A 17,889-nucleotide genomic window follows, 5' to 3' on the forward strand; every position below is an offset into this window, starting at 1 on the left:
AAAATTAAAACCTTTAGATAATTGGAGGAATTATTAAACTGTTAGACGAAAATCAGTTTTATGATCATAACACCAGTGTTTTTATTTGTTAATTAGCTACCTGTGAAATGTGTGGAATGGTTGGTGTGCGAGATGCTTTTTACTCTAAAACAAAGCGTTTCTGCAGTGTTTCATGTTCAAGAAGTTACTCGTCAAACTCCAAGAAGGCAAGCATTTTGGCCAGACTTCAGGTAACGGTACAGAAACCTTCTTGTTCTTTTATCTGTTATTTCTATGACTTTCACTGTTTGTCTGTCATTTGATTGTGATTCACTACACTCCACCTTTACCTAACCAGCCTGTTAGTATTTTATACCCCACATTTTTAAGAAATATGTGAGCCCTAGAGTTTGTCCATTCTATAAAATTTGAGCAGCTGTTATAAATAGAGAAGGCATACTATTCAAAGTAAACTATGAATTGTTTGTCTTTTTTTCTAAATAAGTATAAATGTAATAAATGTCTTTATATGTATATCTATATAGATATAGATATAGGCATGTCTATATATATATATATATATATATATATAAAAATTTAAGCCATTTCCCCCCCTGGTTTTCTTTGAAAGTTTCGTAATTAGTATCAAGGTAGAAACTTTCAGTGTTGGCAGGGAATGATTTACCCTCTGGTTTTATTTTTCCATTAGCTTTGGTTTGTACTTTTGATTGCAACCCATTTGATACCTTGACCAAGGGTATTTGGTTAATCCAACTAACCTTTTTGGAAACAATCATAATACTAAAAGAAAATCGTCTTTCTGTAAATGTACATCAACACCTACAAAATGACTGGAATGCCTACAAAATGACCACTTATTGCTATTGTAGCATATAAACAACTTTATAAAAGCATCACATAGCTGATTTTTGTAATATATTTTATTTGATCACATTTGTTGTTTTCTTCATCTTATTGTAATAAGGTAGCACATAACACTGAAAGGATTATTTAAGTTCCCCAAGTTAAGGAAATACATCACTTAGATGTATTTCTGTATTTCAGATAGACAGCCCCTAAAGATCCTGAGCAATGGTCTGTACCCAAATGGATGGCAGTTTGTCACACTGTGAATTTGGCCCATGATCATTTTGTCATTGATCTTTTGCATTAGCGCTAAAGGTATAAACCTCAGTCACTTGCTGTTTAAACATTGAATTATTTTTTTCTTATATAAATAGCAGTGCTTAGCAACCTGCATGAGTGAATAACCACTGGATTTATCTAGTACAAGATGGAATCAGTTATTCACCACAGCCTATATTTTAACATTTTATGGGATATAATTTTTTATTAATATATTAATTTGCATATTGCTATTTAAGTCTGTGCCAGCTGCGCTACCCATATTAGATATCTACATTGTAGCAGAACTCCAGAAAACATTTCTCATGTGAATTTTCTTGTATGTTTCCTCTGCTTTAATAATTTTCTAAACCCTCAATGTTTCCTTAAAATGAGTAGTATGCAATTAAGTTAGTTTTCAGATTTGGGGGTGGGGAATGATAAAGAATCCTATTTACTTAACTCTTCTTGTTTTAGGGTAAGCCTCCAACAAAGAAAGCAAAAGTTCTTCAGAAACAACCTTTAGTTGCTAAACTAGCTGCATATGCTCAGTATCAAGCTACCTTACAAAATCAAGCAAAGACTAAATCAGGTAATATGGGTGAATGCAATAGAGGTAAAATAGTTGGTACTAATTCATCTAGTTTTAATTAATAACATTTTAATTTTAGATTCTGTTAACTAAGCTATTTCTGTTCCCTATTTGTACATATGACACTAGGCTTCCTTGATTTCAGTAAATTATCCTAGAAAAGTATAGTGTTCACAAGTTATGGTGCTTGTGACAGTCTCCTTAATAATACTCTTATTTGGTTTATTATTTATTTTTTATGCATTGATTCTCTAGCTGTGAACAGTGGGAAACGTTGTGGTGATAAGGCAAAGAAATATGACATTTATTAGGCTTCAAAGGGATTGGGGAGAAGAGAGTAACAAGAGAAGGAGATTGAGGAAAGGGTCTTTTCTAACAGAAAGATTCTTAACAGGAATGTGAAAGCAAGGCAGTAAGTAGGGAGTAAGACAATAAGGAGCCATAGTGAAAGTATTAGGTGGTAAATACTGGATAGAAATTTCAGTGAAGTGTGCAGTTAGAGCTTCATGGGAATAAAACACAGGAGCAGTCAGAACAGTGTTTGTTATCCTGAACGTGTCTTCTTTCAGTGTTCTTTGTTTCTTATGATTGGAGAGCTCTTGCCTCACTTCCCAAGGAGCATACCTTGTGTGTAGAAAAGTTAAACTATTTGTTTGCAAATACGATACATGCTGAAGTTCATGTTTATTTACAGAAGTTTTGTCTTTATAGGAAAAAATTTAGAGGTGATACATTTGTGTCACTTCACATTATAAAGTAATAACCTTCTTACAAATAAACGATCTGAGAACTCCAATATATCTAAACTTATTTTATTTCAGCAGCAGTCTCCACAGAAGGTTTCAACTGGGGTAACTACATCAATAGCAATAGCTTTATAGCAGCTCCAGTTACCTGCTTTAAACATGTGAGTATGGAATTTTCTGTTTGTATTGAAATGCTTAGTCATCGTTTAAATCTGAAGGCACAGTAGCATTTTTTAAACATCTTATCCTTAGAAGGTCTTTATTTTATACGTCATAATGGAAATGTTTCTTTTTTATTAATTATTGTACTTACTAATAGTTACATAACCTTAAGTTTTATAAATAAAGGTTTCCTTTAAAGACATTGCAAGTTGAAATTATTTTAAATGGGGAAGGCATGAGTCTCATCCAATTTTCATATTAAGTTGAACCATATAAAATTACTTGTTTTGTGTATCAAAAATAGTTGGATATTAGCAAAATCATATGGTTCAACCTCATAGAAACCATCCATTGTATGTTACCTAAATTTTTGTGATTTGATCTAATAATTGAGAAGAGGAAAGATCTAGTTTTGTTTGGTCACAAATATAAAATCACAAAAACAAAGAAGGAACTATTAGCAATATAGTATTGTGGACTGAATTTATTTTTTGCAAGATGTTCTTTTTAACAAGTAGATTGTCACAGACATTTGAAGTAATTAAGAGTTATGTTTAAAATGTACCAATGATAAATTCTTTCCTTTTGATTCAATTATTTGTGCTTAATTCTCTTCGATAATTTTTTAACCTGTAAGTTTTAATTTATATTTAATGGTTCTATCTGCTACTGACTGTGTATAAGAAGAAAAGAATTTAGAAAGTTAATGAGTAAAGTTTTGTGTACACTTAACATATTGTTAACTTAGGGCTTTCCTGTTAAATAATAGCATGTGAACAAAACTGAGCTTGAGTTCTTGCTGTGGAAATCAAAATAAATTTTAATTCATTTGTGGCCAATAAAGGATCTTGATCAAGGCCAAGCATATTAATTCAGTGGTAGAAATAAAAATTAAAGCCAAATTCAGTCATTTGCTAACTTTTCTTTCTGGAAAGTACAGGTGTTAAGCCCTTAATCAGTGGCCTGCTATCTGAACCAGCCTCAGTGGACTCGATATAGCTTCAATATACTGTAGCTGATATATTTTATTGAAATGTTGGTAGTAATGTCATACTTGTGAGAGATGTTAAATATATGGCCCCAGTAGCTTTCATGAGAATTACGAAACAAATTTAACTCTCCTCTCTTGAGAGAGTTCTTTTCTGGTACAAAGAATATTAGAATTAGATTAAGTCCTCATTTATAATAACTCTTCCATCGCAGCCTTCTGGAACATTTGTTTGTTGTTTCCTTCTGAGTAGCCTTTATCTCTTTTTCCATCTTTATTATTTAGTATTTTGGTTTTCTAGGTTTACTATCATAACCCATGTCCAGCTATTTTATATAAATAGTCAGAATATTTTAAAAATAGTATTTCAAAGTCCCAAGATATAATATTTTATTTCATGACAGTATCTTTGAATAGTAATACTGTGTTAAACTTCTTTGCAAGAAAATCTCTATTATAATGAAATTGTTTTTTTGTTTTACAAAAAATAAATTGAAATTTGTTTTCTACAATTGAAAAAAGAATAGAGCAGCTAGCTTTAGCTATATGGTTAAGAAGGATACTATGGAATCTCTTTTTTCTCATTTACAATCAAAGTATCTGTCACCCAGTGCCTTCCTGCTCCACTCATCTTCCTTCACTGTCTTTTCCTTATTAACTAGGAAACATTTTCTATTTTTAATGTCTTAGTGTATTTTAGTGCAAAATGAGTTTGCTTTGTTGCCTTAACCAGCATTTTTATTTGAAGTCATTTGATTTAGAAGGTAAGACTTCCTGTTGTAGTAGATTGTGTCCTTTAGAGTTGACTCTTCATGGTTCTCCCCCATAAACAGTTTTTGTGGTCTCCAAGGAAAATTACTAGCTTTTAGTTTTATTATTGCTAGGAGGAGCCGCAAGCACAGGGTCCTGCCTTGACTCGTCAGTTTTCCAGTCTTCTAACACTTGATGCCTGCTCCAACACTTGTTCATCAGCAAGGCCCCTTCCTCCACACTCTATACCTGCATTGTCTCCAACTTGAGCACACATTAAGAGCCTTTCCCTACTCTGAGAGGATTCTTTTTTCAAGCATAATTTTTAAAAACATTAAATCTGTGAGAATTCCCTGGCACTCCAGAGATTAGGATTCTGTGCTTTAACTGATGGGTCCTAGGCTCCATTCCTGGTTGGGAAACTAAAATCCTGCAAGCCAGGCAGCACTGCAAAAAAAAAAAAAAAAACCGTCTAAAACCATGGAAACAGAACTGTTCTGGCTGAACCAGGACTTGAGTGTAGGGTGGTGTCACAACTTTGCCTGCCTGCTTCTTTAACATAACTCAGCCTCTTATGCAGTAAGAACCACAGGTAAATATATATTCCAATACTTAAAAGTGATTATGATTAGTTCTAAAAGCATAGAATTTCAGTGGAATTCCTCTTTACCATGGTCTGTCTTTAAATTTCTGGAAAGTTTCTGCAAAATATGTCATAGGACAATACTGTCTCTGAATATTGCAGTAATTATGCGTAATGGTTTATATAGTCAATCACTCAATTACTTTTGACATTCTTTATAATTATCAGTGTAAATGGAGTCAAGTTGTCATTAAATATATCTGCTTAGAAATCTGCATATTGTTGCTGTATATCTGATGCAACTTTCATTTTATCTAGGTGATAGTTTTCAGACTTCTTTGGTTTTTAAGCATTACAATTCCTCTTTTTTCTAGTAAACATAGCTAGAATAAAGGAAATTCATACCGATTGGTCTGGAAAGAGTAGAATGAATTGACTGGAGCCTTGGCACCTGACTCTTGGCTTTCCCTTCTTTGGCAGTGTCTGTGGTTGGAAACCACTGAATTTGGTAATATCATTTTTTTTAAAAATTGTATTGGAGTATAGTTGTTTATACAGTATTGTGTTGGTTTCCAGTGTTAGGTAATATCATTTTTAATTATTCCTAAATCATAGGGTCACAAAGCTGTAAGTTATCTTAAAAATCATCTAGTTCATCTACTCCATCTCTTATTATAAATGAAGAAGCTCTTGCTATCTTTTTCAGTAGCTGGATTGAAATTTTCAACTTTGGGCTTTAACCTGCAGTTTTTATTTTCTTTTTAATTCTATTTATTTATGGCCGAGCTGGGTCTTCGTTGCTGTGCAGGCTTTTCTCTAGTCGCGGAGAGAAACTTGAGTTTCAGTGCACAGGCGTCTCAGTCGTGGCTTCTCCTGTTGCAGAGCATGGGCTCGAGGACACATGGGCTTCAATAATTGGGGTGAATGGACTCAGTAGTTGTGGCTCCTGGGCTTTGGAACGGGCTCTAGTAGTTGTAGTGCATAGGCTTAGTTGCTCCACGGCATGTGGGATCTTCCCAGACCAGGGATTGAACCCCGGTCTCTTGCATTAGCAGGCAGATTATTAACTACTGAGCCACCAGGGAAGCCCTTGTTTTTGTTTTGTTTTGTTTTAATGGTTTTGAATTAAGCCCCTATAGGAAAAACCCTTCTGTGTTTCACCTTAACACAACTACCAATACCGTACTTCTGATACCAGATGAGTGGGTTTTCTGCCCATCAAGTATTTCTCTGACACCAGCTGAGTATCATACAATTTAGTTTAATTCCGCCACTGTCTATCTGGAATCATCATCAGATGCCACACTTACAGGCTCAGTCCCACAAGACTGCTGCCACTCCAGACACCAGCTGCAAGTCCCACATTGTCATCTCTGCTTTTGACAGATTAGCTATAAATCAGGGTTCCTATGACCCCTTCTTTGGGTTTGATAATTTGCTAGAATGGCTCACAGAATCCAGAAAAATGGTTTACTGTCTTATCATTACGGACATAATAAAAGAGATGAACAACCATATAAAGAGGTGTAGCACAGGATATATGGGAAGGAGCACAGTTTCTATCTCTCTCAAGTGCACCACCCTTCTAGCGCCTTTACTCACCCGCCAGCCCAATTCTGTGTTTTGGGATTCTTACGGAGGCTTCATCACTTAGGCATACTGGATCATTAACTCAATCTATAACTCCTTTCCCTTTCCTGCAAGATGGATGATGGGACTGAAAATTCCAAGAAGCTTTTAATCAGAGTTTGATCTGTATGGTGACCAGCTCCCATCCTGAAGCTATCTAGGGGCCCACAAAGAGATGCCTCATTAGAACAAAAAACACTGCTGTCATCCAAGAAATTGCAAAGGATTTAGGAGCTGTGTGTCTGGAATCAAGGTCAAAGATTTTTATTAGAACAAAAGATATATCTAGTGCTCTTATCACTTAGGAAATTATGAAGGCTGTGAAAACTATACCAGGAACAGGGCCAGAAACTAATCTATTTTTTTATTTCACAGCTTCTAAAAGCAATAGCCTTATCTTTACTAACTGTGGAAAAATCTTCAAAGTACTTCTGCAGTACTACATTCCAGTTAGGTACCCTATGTTAGTGAAATGCACAGACTATTTTCTCCTATTGGCATTTATGTTTGAACCCAAGAGAGTTGTTCTATATGTATGCAGAATATTTAGCCTTAAAGCATTCTTAATTTTTCTAATATTGTAGTCTTTTAAATAGGTACACTCTATTCCCCATTATTTCCTTATAATATCAAGTATAGAGAGTTCCCTGGTACCTAGTGATTAGAATTCCAGGCTTTCACTACCATAGCCCAGATTCAGTCCTTGGTAGGAGCACTAAGATCACACAAGCCATGCAGCATGGCCAAAATAAAAAAAAATCAAGTAGAATATTTCTGTCAAGATTGCAGGGAGAAATATCAATAACCTCAGATATGCAGGGAGAAGGCAATGGCACCCCACTCCAGTACTGTTGGTTGGAAAATCCCATGGACGGAGGGCCTGGTGGGCTGCAGTCCATGGGTCACTAAGAGTCAGACACGACTGAGGGACTTCACTTTCACTTTTCATTTTCATGCATTGGAGAAGGAAATGGCAACCCACTCCATTGTTCTTGCCTGGAGAATCCCAGGGACGGGGGAGCCTGGTGGGCTGCCGTCTATGGGGTCACACAGAGTCAGACATGACTGAAGCGACCTAGCAGCAGCAGCAGCAGCAGATATGCAGATGACACCACCCTTATGATAGAAAGTGAAGAGGAACTAAAGAGCCTCTTGATGAAAGTGAAGGAGAGTGAAAAAGCTGACTTAAAACTCAACATTCAGAAAACTAAGATCATGGCATCTAGTCCCATCACTTCATGGCAAATAGATGGGGAAACAATGGAAACAGTGACAGACTTAATTTGGGGGGGCTCCAAAGTCACTGCAGATGGTGACTGCAGCCATGAAATTAAAAGATGCTTGTTCCTTGAAAGAAAAGCTATGACCAACCAAGACAGCATATCAAAAAGCAAAGACATCACTTTCCCAACAAAAGCTATGGTTTTTCCAGTGGTCATGTATGGATGTGAGAGTTGGACGATAAAGAAAGCTGAGCACCGAAAAATTGATGCTTTTGAACTGTGGTGTTGGAGAAAACTCGAGAGAGTCCTTTGGACGGCAAGTAGATCAAACTGGTCAACCCTCAAGGAAATCAGTCCTGAATGTTCATTGGAGGGACTGATACTAAAGCTCCAATACTTCGGCCACCTGATGTGAAGAGCTGACTAATTGGAAAAGACCCTGATGCTGGAAAAGATTGAAGGCAGGAGAAGGGAACGTCAGAGGATGAGATGGTTGGATGGCATCACCGACTCAATGGACTTGAGTAAGCTCTGGGAGTTGGTGATAGACAGGGAAGCCTGATATCCAGTCACAAAGAGTCAGGCATGACTGCGCAACTGAACTGAAGCATTACAGCCCAGGCCAAAATGTTTCAATATCAAGTGTATATGAATCTTAAAAAGCTAAAATCATATGCCTTTAATTACGAATTTACAGACTTCAAATTTTTTTGTTTGGTACCTGAACTATGTATTCTGATGTCAGTTTATTGATACTGTCCTTGCTAAAAGCAGAAATGTAATCATTCTACTTTTTTTCTCCCTTGGAAATAGTTATAGTTACGTAATTTTTACAAAGGTCCTTTACCTCCACAAACAGTTTGTATTGCTTACATGATGTTTTCTAATCCTCTGTATTGGTCCAGCTATTTTGAAAGGGATAAGGTTATTAATATATCTTTGCAACTGGCATTAAAAATATTTTTTGAATATATATATTAAGGAGAAAAAAGGCTTTTTGTTTGTGTATGTGTGGTAACAATGGTTTATTAGTAAAACTTGGGTCTATGTTTATTAGTAAAATAGTCTCTTTCAAATAAAACTATTCTTTGTTTTTTTCCCCTAGCTTTAACCATGCATACATAACTCCATTGAAAATAAATATGACTTCACATCCTTTGTAACTGAAGGTAGAGTTATCAGTATGTCATCCTAGATTGCAGAGTTTCTTTCTAATGGAAGTAGAAGTTTTCAGTTTCTGGTACTTGTTAGTACTCTAATTTAGCTATTGTGTTGCCACAAAATAAATTCTCTGCAGGAAAGCAGTGGCTTCTGATATATATATATAATAAAATATAATAAAAATAATCTGTTTCAGGGAAGGCCTAAGTAATCTAGGTTATTTTCATTTAATATTTTTTAAAAATTATGGACTACTTTATGCTTTTCAAATTAGTAACCACTGCTTCCTTTCTCTTTTTACGTACACTAGCATTCCATCATATTTTTTTTTGGCTTTATTTATTTGCTTGTTTATTTTTGGCTGTGCTGGCTCTTCGTTGCTGTACGCAGGCCTTCTCTAGTCGCTGCTAGCAGGGCCTTCTCCAGTCGCAGTGTGCAGGCTTCTCGTTACAGTGACTTCTCTTGTTGAAGAGCAGCTAAGCTCAAGAGCGCACTAGCTTCAGTAGTCATGGCACATGCCTGCTTAGTTACCCCACGGCTAGGGTTTCCAGACCAAGGTTTGAACCCACGTCCTCTGCATTGGCAGGTGGATTCTTAACCATTGGACCATGAGGGAAGTCCAGCATTCCCTCATTCTTAATCTGATTTTCACCCCAAGCATCCCATTTTCTCTTTTTACTTTCCTTGTACTCCCATCCCCCTGCTATTGTGCGTGCGTGCTAAGTCACCTCAGTTGTATCCAACTCTTTGTGACCCTATGCACGGTAGCCCACCAGGCTCCTCTGTCCATGGGATTCTCCAGGCAAGAATATTGGAGTGGGTTGCCATGCCCTTCTCCAGGGGATCATCCCCACTCAGGGATCGAACCCCTGTCTCCTAGGTCTCCTGCATTGGCAGGTCGATTCTTTATGACTAGCACCACTTGGAAAGCCCTCCCGCTATGACCCAACCCCAAAAGTAGGTCCTGTTATCAAATCAAAAGGTGAGTGGACTTTCTGGAGAAAGAGGGAACTGTTTTATTTTTCTGTTCCTACTTTCTGTCAATTCCAGCAAATGACATTTAGGACTTCGAATTCTTTTCTAGTCAATTTCCTATAATGCTTTTTCCCCTTTTGCCCATATAATAGTTTATCTTTCTCTCCTAGTTGTACTTTAGTCACCATATGCCTATTAGTCAAAGTATTTTAATGGTGGCTTTTTGTATATTTGGAATATCGTTAGTAGGATCAATAATAGTTACCAGTGTACAACTTCAGGGCTAACTTCTGCCCGCTTGAATTCTATTACTACTGAAGAATGTGATTATCAAAAGTTACAGGTTTTCAGCTCTGTGGAGGGAAATCTGTATTTCTCCCGCAAAGCATCATGTGTGTAATGTGTCAGTCTTCTGAGAGTCTAAATACTAGCCATCTGGGCTATTGGACTATCTGGAAATGTTCTTAATGTACAGAAAAAGTAAGAATCCCATCCAGTTACTTTCTTATGGACAGTCAGGTGGAGGTTATCATACATTTGTGTTGGGGAGCCCTCAGCATTTGGATTTGGCCATGACCTGCAGGACCTGATGACAGCTTACCTTGCAGGGAAGGAGAGTCGCTCCCAGATAGCCCTCACGAGTGGCCCTGGAGCAGGAAGTGATGAAGCAGATCTTCCTGGTTTGGGAGGAACCTGAGGTGGACCTCTCGTCCTGAGTCTGGAAGGTAAATTTGTTGTTACCTGTAAATGATGGTTCTGCTAGTCCATGCTATGCCAATCCAGACTTTCAGAGGTATCCCTCCTGCCAGCAAGAGAAGACAGATGACTTGGCTGAAGATGGCTCTCGAGCCCTGGGTCATTTAGTCTTCCACACTTAAGAATATCCATTTTAAACAAAAGGGCAGCTGTATCTTTAAAATTCCTTTATTATTTCAACACATTGAGCACATACTATGCAGTGACGATTGTGCTCTTTTTTGTTATTGTTTTTGTTCATTTTTTTTCTTAGAGTGAACCATATGGATTGGTTTAAGAGGGCCTAGCAGAACCACAACCTTACAGGCAAGAACAAATGTCACTTTCTGCTACTTTCTCCTATACCAATCCAGACTGTAGGGACGAAAACATAACATCCCCCAACCAAAGTGAGCGTTAACTTTATTTTCTAAGTGAGCAAGCATATTGATACTTGTTTTTTTAATAAAATGTGACTAAAAGTTATTTTCTCCAAACAACTGTTAAAAGACTTAAAAAAAAAAAGTCATTGTCACACCTAACTCAAAAGGGAGTCCTATATGCCAAATTCTTTTAGCAGTGTGCTCATCTTTACACATAGCTTGTCAGCATAACCACGCGTCTTCCTTCTTAATGAAAAATAAAGCCCATTTCATAAGACTTGGCAGCCAAACAAAGAGGAATGGATATCCTACCTTAATTTAATGCATACGTCCACTACATCTGTCCGCTGAAATTGGTTTATCCTCACAGAAATTAATACATGGTCTTTGTGTTAATATATGGTAGCTTAATCTGTTACCTATCTTCCTTCCAGCCTCTCCTTTTCTGATCATATCTGCTGGCAATAGGGATGGCCCTACAGTCTAGAATGATATAGGGGGAGATAGCAGAACCTGAAGAGTCCATTCTTTCCATTTAAAAATAGCAGAAAGAGGTAGTCATAATGGATGTATTATTTTTTGTACAGCTCAGGAAGATAGTTATGTGTATCCTTCCAGAATTAGAAATACTTGAGATAGGCCACTGTATCCAAGTGATTGAAGTATATTCTTTGCTTGCTACTTAAAGAAATAGCCATAAGTTGATTCTGTGTTTGGTTTCTAGACTTATCCTAGTTCAGTATTATTTGACATTTTCTTCCTGTCCTTCAGAAATTCCTTAAGCTATTGAGAGCATACGGGTTGAGTACTGTTTTAAGCTAACCCCCTTTTGGGTTAGCGACTACCCAAGATGAGCAGCCTTGCATGGAAGACATTTGTCCAGTGTTCAGATGGACTAGTTCGCGTGACTCTTGGATATCTTTGTGTTTAATCATCTTTTAGCTTCGAAGCTATTTTGTCTTTTCCTGATTTGTTCGTGTTATCAAGTCTTTTACATCCTTACCTAATACTTCTTGTGATCAGGGTTCTGAATTGTATTTAATGAGGAGCTGATTATCAAGGGCCACAGAGACTGTTTGGTATTATCAGCATTTAAATTCCTAAATTCATTTTGGTTTTAATTAGCCAAATTAATTAGCTAAATTCCAAATAATGGTAAACTGCCTCAAATTTAAGGATTAAAATGTAATGGAAATTGTAATTTGGAAACACACTAAATGTTGGCAAATCCCTTCATGATATTCATTTAATTAGTTTTCTAAGTCCCCATCTTAACCATTTGTGTGGAGGCTGATTACTACCAGATCTAACATTGAAAGTTTTCTTTGTTTATTGTAATTCCTGCGTGAGAAATTTTGAAATAATAAATCATTTAACAATTTACCATGTACGATTCTCCAAAATCTCTTTAACTTCATCATATTAACAACTTTATCTGGTGCTTTTGCCACAAGTCTGTTGTAACAGACTATATTTCTGTTCTGCGAACTTAACTGAAGTTGAAAATACAGATAACTAAGTTTTGTTTCTCTGTGTTATTGGAAACCACATGGCTGATTGGAATTCTTTCTTTCTACTCTTTAGCCAGATCTTTTAAAATTAGAGGTTAAGGTAAAGTACATTCATTCAGTTCATGATAAAATAATGAATTGTTAAGTCAGCTTTTTCCTGTGAAACCTAATATCAAGTGTGTAATTTGGCAAAAATTGCTCTCAAGTCTTATATTTGAGCACTATTGAATTTTGAACTGGATATGGATCAGTTCTAGTATATGTGAATTCTCTTCATCTTGAGCTTGTCCCTGACACTGGCTTTTTCTAAATAGAATTCTGTGATGCAAGGGATAACAATTATGTTTCTAGAAAAAAAGAATGAATTAAATGGTATTTTTAGTTTAATGTTACCATGATTGAATAATAGTGCTTAATTTTGAACCATGTATTTTGGACTTTATTTAATAAGATGATAATTTAATAATTTTTATATGACAGGCACCTATGGGGACCTGCTGGGGTGATATCTCAGAAAATGTGAGAGTAGAAGTTCCCAATACAGACTGCAGCCTACCTACCAAAGTCTTCTGGATCGCTGGAATAGTAAAATTAGCAGGTGAAAAACATGCATAATAATTCACTTTTAAAAATCACTTGTATTTGTAATTTGTAAGAAAGCATATTTGTAAATTTTCAAGTATTGCCAAATAAGTATGATATAGGGCAAAGGTTAGCAAACTTTTTTCTATTAAAAAAAACAACAGTAAATATTTTCAGCTTTGTGAGCAAAGCAATCTCTGTCACAACCATTTAACTCTACTATCATAGCATAGAAGCAGCCAAAGCAACACATAAATGAATAGGCATGGCTGTGTTCTAATAAAACTTTGTTTATGGGCACTAAAATTTGAGTTTCCTATAATTGTTACATATCATAAAATATTACCTTACCTCTAATTTTTTTTCAACCATTTAAAAATGTAAAAACTATTCTGGATGACAGTAGGCCAAATCTGTGGGCCCTATAGTTTCCTCAACCTCTGATACAGGGAAATATTTCGGAAAGTAACAGAAAGTACTAAAAAAAGTTATATGGTCCATAATATCAGAAGTAAATTAATGATGAAAATTTCATCTATTTTGGGTACTACATTTTCTTCAGTCCCACCTCTTCCATGTATCCCAGCCCTTTTTACATTGTTGTCTGTGAAGTAAATGTGGTAGGTATCTACTATGTTAGACCCTGTGGGCAGGTGATGTGCAAACTTAAAAGATTTCTTTTTTTGGTGAGTTTACATCTGCTAAATATTGAATACATTTTATGACAAGGTGCTTAGTAAGTTGTATAGTAGGATACTGTGATACTTCAGAGGAGGAGCAGCCGCTTAGATAATAAAAGGTATCCTGAGATTACTGGAAGAGGTATCTTACTCATCCTACTCTTTCTAGTCTTATCTCCAGCCATCTTCCCAAAAATGCCCTGCCTGTTCCACCCTGTGTACTGCTGATAGACTTAATTTACCTAAAAATGATCTCAATTCCATTTTTCTGTCTTTAGTGGCTTCTTTGTCCTTAAAGGATCAGGATGGTCACCATTTACAGCTATTGTTAAGTTTCACTGTACACCACTGAACAGATTTTTTTATTGTTCCCCGACATAAATGATCTGTTCTGCTGAGATTAGTTTTCCTTCTCTCTCATATAGCATATTCCATGTCACCTTCATTCCTTTACTCACTCTCACTCACCTTATTTAACCCAGTACAGTTCCTACCTTTTCCATGAAACATTTCCCCAGCTTATGTAAGTGAAAAAGTGAAAGTGTTAGTCGCTCAGTCCTGTCTGACTCTTTGGAATTCCGTGGACTGTAGTCTGCCAGGCTCCTCTGTCTGTGGAATTCTCCAGGCAAGAATAGTGGAGTGGGTAGCCATTCCCTTCTCCTGGGGATCTTACTGACCCAGGGATCAAATCTTGCATTGCAGTCAGATTCTTTACCATCTGAACCACCAGGGAAGCCCCCAGCTATATAGACATTCTCTAAATGCCTGTATTATTCCCTGTACCTTGTTTAAAACAGCAATATATATTTTTTGCTTGATGTGTAAATCACTTGCATATAAATGGCTCTAAAGATCAATGCATTTAGTACTCAAGAATTATTTCTGTCTTCCATCTCTGGTTTCATACTTCTGCTATATCTAATTGCAACATGTATCTCATTTTAAGTCACTTTTATGACATTTTAGAAGTGAGCCTGTTGTTGATCATGAACCCAGAACTTAGAAACAGCAAGTCATGAGTTGTTCTGTGAATTACTGAATTTTAAAACTAAAAGTTTAATGCTATAAATTTTCAAAACCTAAGTATTAACACATGAAAATGCTAACTAAACCTAGCTCCTAGCCTGAAATACAAGTTTATTGGGCATTTTTTATTCCACTAAAGACCTTAACTTTTTAATGTTATCAAGATAAGGTTTACTAAAAGTAATAAACAATGAAAATACTTTCTCATATAACTTTTATTTCACGGAGAGAAAAATATTTTAAATAAGCAAAGAAACAAACACTTTGTCAAAGACAAGCTTGAAGAGATGACAGAGCTGGTTATGGGTGACTGTACGTACATCAGAGGGTTTCTTTGAGGAAATGATATTTGATACTCTTATTTTCTTTACATTGTATGTATTTAATAAAAGTTTGTCTATTTAAATATTAAAAAGATAAGGTTTATTAAATTATAAACAGTATATATCATACACTATTTGTTCTTTCCAGGAAATAAGTCTTCCCATTTGTTTAGTGCATACGTGCTCAGTCACTCAGCCCTGTCTAACTCTTTGTGACCCCATGGACTGCAAGCCACCCAAGCTTCTCTGTCCATGGAATTTTCCGAGAGAGAATAATGGAGAGGATTACCATTTCCTACTCCAGGGGATCTTCCTGACCCAGGATCGAACCCGAGTCTCCTGTATCTCCTGCGCTGGCAGGCAGGTTCTTTACCGCTGCACCACTTGGGAAGACCCTGTTTGTTTAGTACATGTAGATTTTAAGTGATTTCACATATCTTTATTTGTGTTCATTGAACTTTTTTACTTGGCGTTTTTGAATCTTATTTCCAAATCAACAAGACAAAAAAATTTAAACTCTTAAAGTAGCCACATGCAAATTATCTGGAAATAATTTGGTCACCTGATCACTTGGAGAAAGCAGTGTCTTTGAAATGTACTTTAACTGGATTTCTGTGACTTAACAAGGTTATATTAACTTACCACAATACTCTTTATTTCCAAAACTATGCATCCTAGTAGAACTTTCTCACTCCTCTTTTCTAGAATTGAAGAAACTATGGGTAAAATGGAAATATATTCAGAGAAATAGGCCGTGCTCTGAAAACAGTTAAACTAATTCCATTGTTCAAATCGTTCTCAAAGTTTCATCCATATAGCACTAGTGTAAGCACCTCTAGGAACTTCTTAGAAATACAGTTTCTAAGACTCACCCAAGATCTGCTAAATGATTTCTGGGGTATGAGGCCCAGCCGTCTTGTCTGTTCACAAGCTCTGCACCTGTTGCAGATGTTCACTGACATTTGATACTCACTACCAGCAGCTGTATTCTGTTTTATTTCATTTGATTTTCTTATTATGTGGTGACTGCTTTGTTGGTTTCAGGTTATAATGCCCTCTTAAGATATGAAGGATTTGAAAATGACTCTGGTCTGGACTTCTGGTACAGTATATGTGGTTCTGATATCCATCCAGTTGGTTGGTGTGCTGCAAGTGGAAAACCTCTTGTCCCTCCTAGAAGTGAGTAACTTCTTTACCCTTACTGTATTTTAAGTATCTGAACTTTAATGCAGTTTCACAATTAGTAACATTACAGTGACAAGTGACATAAAAATTAAAATAATATTTTTTTATTTCAGGTAACTTATTTGCTAGCAAGACATACTTGTTTTCCCTATTTTTGTTATTCTTCTTAAGAATTTTAACTGCAGGGAAATTTGTTACTTTTTTTTTTTTTTTAAGCAAATAGCTTTTGAAGCAGTTATCTTCTTTGCTAAAGTATAACTGGTTATTTCTTTTTTTTTTTAGCTATTCAGCATAAGTATACAAACTGGAAAGCTTTTCTAGTGAAACGACTTACTGGTGCCAAAACTCTGCCTCCCGATTTCTCACAAAAGGTAAAGACAAGATCTTAGAAAGGACTCAAGTGGCAAATGAGAACTCTAAAAAATGGAGTAACTTCAAAGCTTTTTAAATAATTGTTTCAATTAGTGAGTCAAATGACCTATGTTAACTATTGAGTGCACTAGATATTTTTATAGTAGAATACTAATTTGTAGACCTTTGTCATGAATTCTCAAAAGTTCTGCTTTTCTTTCAAGGTTTCAGAGAGCATGCAGTATCCTTTCAAACCTTGCATGAGAGTAGAGGTGGTTGACAAGAGGCATTTGTGTCGAACACGAGTGGCAGTGGTGGAGAGTGTCATTGGAGGAAGATTAAGACTAGTGTATGAAGAGAGTGAAGATAGAACAGACGACTTCTGGTGCCATATGCACAGCCCATTAATCCATCATATTGGTTGGTCTCGAAGCATAGGCCATCGATTCAAAAGATCTGGTAAGCACCTGTCACAAGAATTCCTGTTGAAAATAATTTTGAGGCTAAATTGTACTCCTTGGGTATTTTTCTCCGCAGAATAGCAAAGATCAAAATCAGTTGTGTTGGGCTGCTTATTCTACCTTAATTAGGGAAGGTTCACACCAGAAAATTAAATGTCCTAACCAATTCCTTTATATTCCTTCCACTTATGCTCAAGTTAAAAATAAAGCCCTTTCGGTCACAACTACATTTGTTTTCTTACACTTTTTTATCCAGCCCATTTGAAAGAAGATAGCCTTTCCCTTTCCATTCAGTGTTAGTAGAAATACCAAAATTAAATGTGGTTAGACTTAATACTAAACACTTTAAAACATACTTTTATCCCTAACTAGGGAATTCCCAGCATTCTAATTGGCTAAATGTACTTAATAGCACATGTACTCTAAAGAGATAGAGACTTTTAAAGAATATTATTCACTGAAATGTAGAAGGCACGTATTTTTGCCATGTTTTAGAGTATACGTACCTTGTGAGTTTGAAACCTTCAAAAAAACGTGGTTTTTGGTCTTCTCACAAATGCTGACAGATTAGTATGTAACTTTTCCTTGTAGATATTACAAAGAAACAGGATGGACATTTTGATACACCACCACATTTATTTGCTAAGGTAAGAAGTTTTTATAAGAACCCTCATTTGTAAATTATGTTTGAAAGAGGGTTGTGGGTTTTTTCCTAATATTATAGAAATCACAATTACAT

At 36.0% G+C, this 17,889-nt stretch overlaps 1 protein-coding gene across 18 annotated transcripts in view; it reads left to right on the plus strand.

The window, feature by feature from the left end:
- MBTD1 (mbt domain containing 1) overlaps positions 1 to 17,889 on the plus strand; it is a 67,930-nt gene that overhangs the window by 31,826 nt on the left and 18,215 nt on the right. For 14 of the 18 annotated variants that reach the window (XM_061391329.1, XM_061391325.1, XM_061391332.1 and 11 more), the window contains 8 exons: positions 97 to 236; positions 1,582 to 1,696; positions 2,518 to 2,603; positions 13,023 to 13,140; positions 16,198 to 16,332; positions 16,621 to 16,709; positions 16,914 to 17,148; positions 17,742 to 17,797. In XM_061391329.1, the coding sequence (XP_061247313.1) occupies positions 97 to 236; positions 1,582 to 1,696; positions 2,518 to 2,603; positions 13,023 to 13,140; positions 16,198 to 16,332; positions 16,621 to 16,709; positions 16,914 to 17,148; positions 17,742 to 17,797 (974 nt within the window). The remainder of the gene's footprint in view (positions 1 to 96; positions 237 to 1,581; positions 1,697 to 2,517; positions 2,604 to 13,022; positions 13,141 to 16,197; positions 16,333 to 16,620; positions 16,710 to 16,913; positions 17,149 to 17,741; positions 17,798 to 17,889) is intronic. The other 4 variants (XM_061391336.1, XM_061391322.1, XM_061391320.1 and 1 more) reach the window with 3 other exon arrangements.

Source organism: Bos javanicus, chromosome 19 (assembly GCF_032452875.1).
Source record: "Bos javanicus breed banteng chromosome 19, ARS-OSU_banteng_1.0, whole genome shotgun sequence".
In the NCBI taxonomy this organism is placed as follows: Eukaryota; Metazoa; Chordata; class Mammalia; order Artiodactyla; family Bovidae; genus Bos; species Bos javanicus.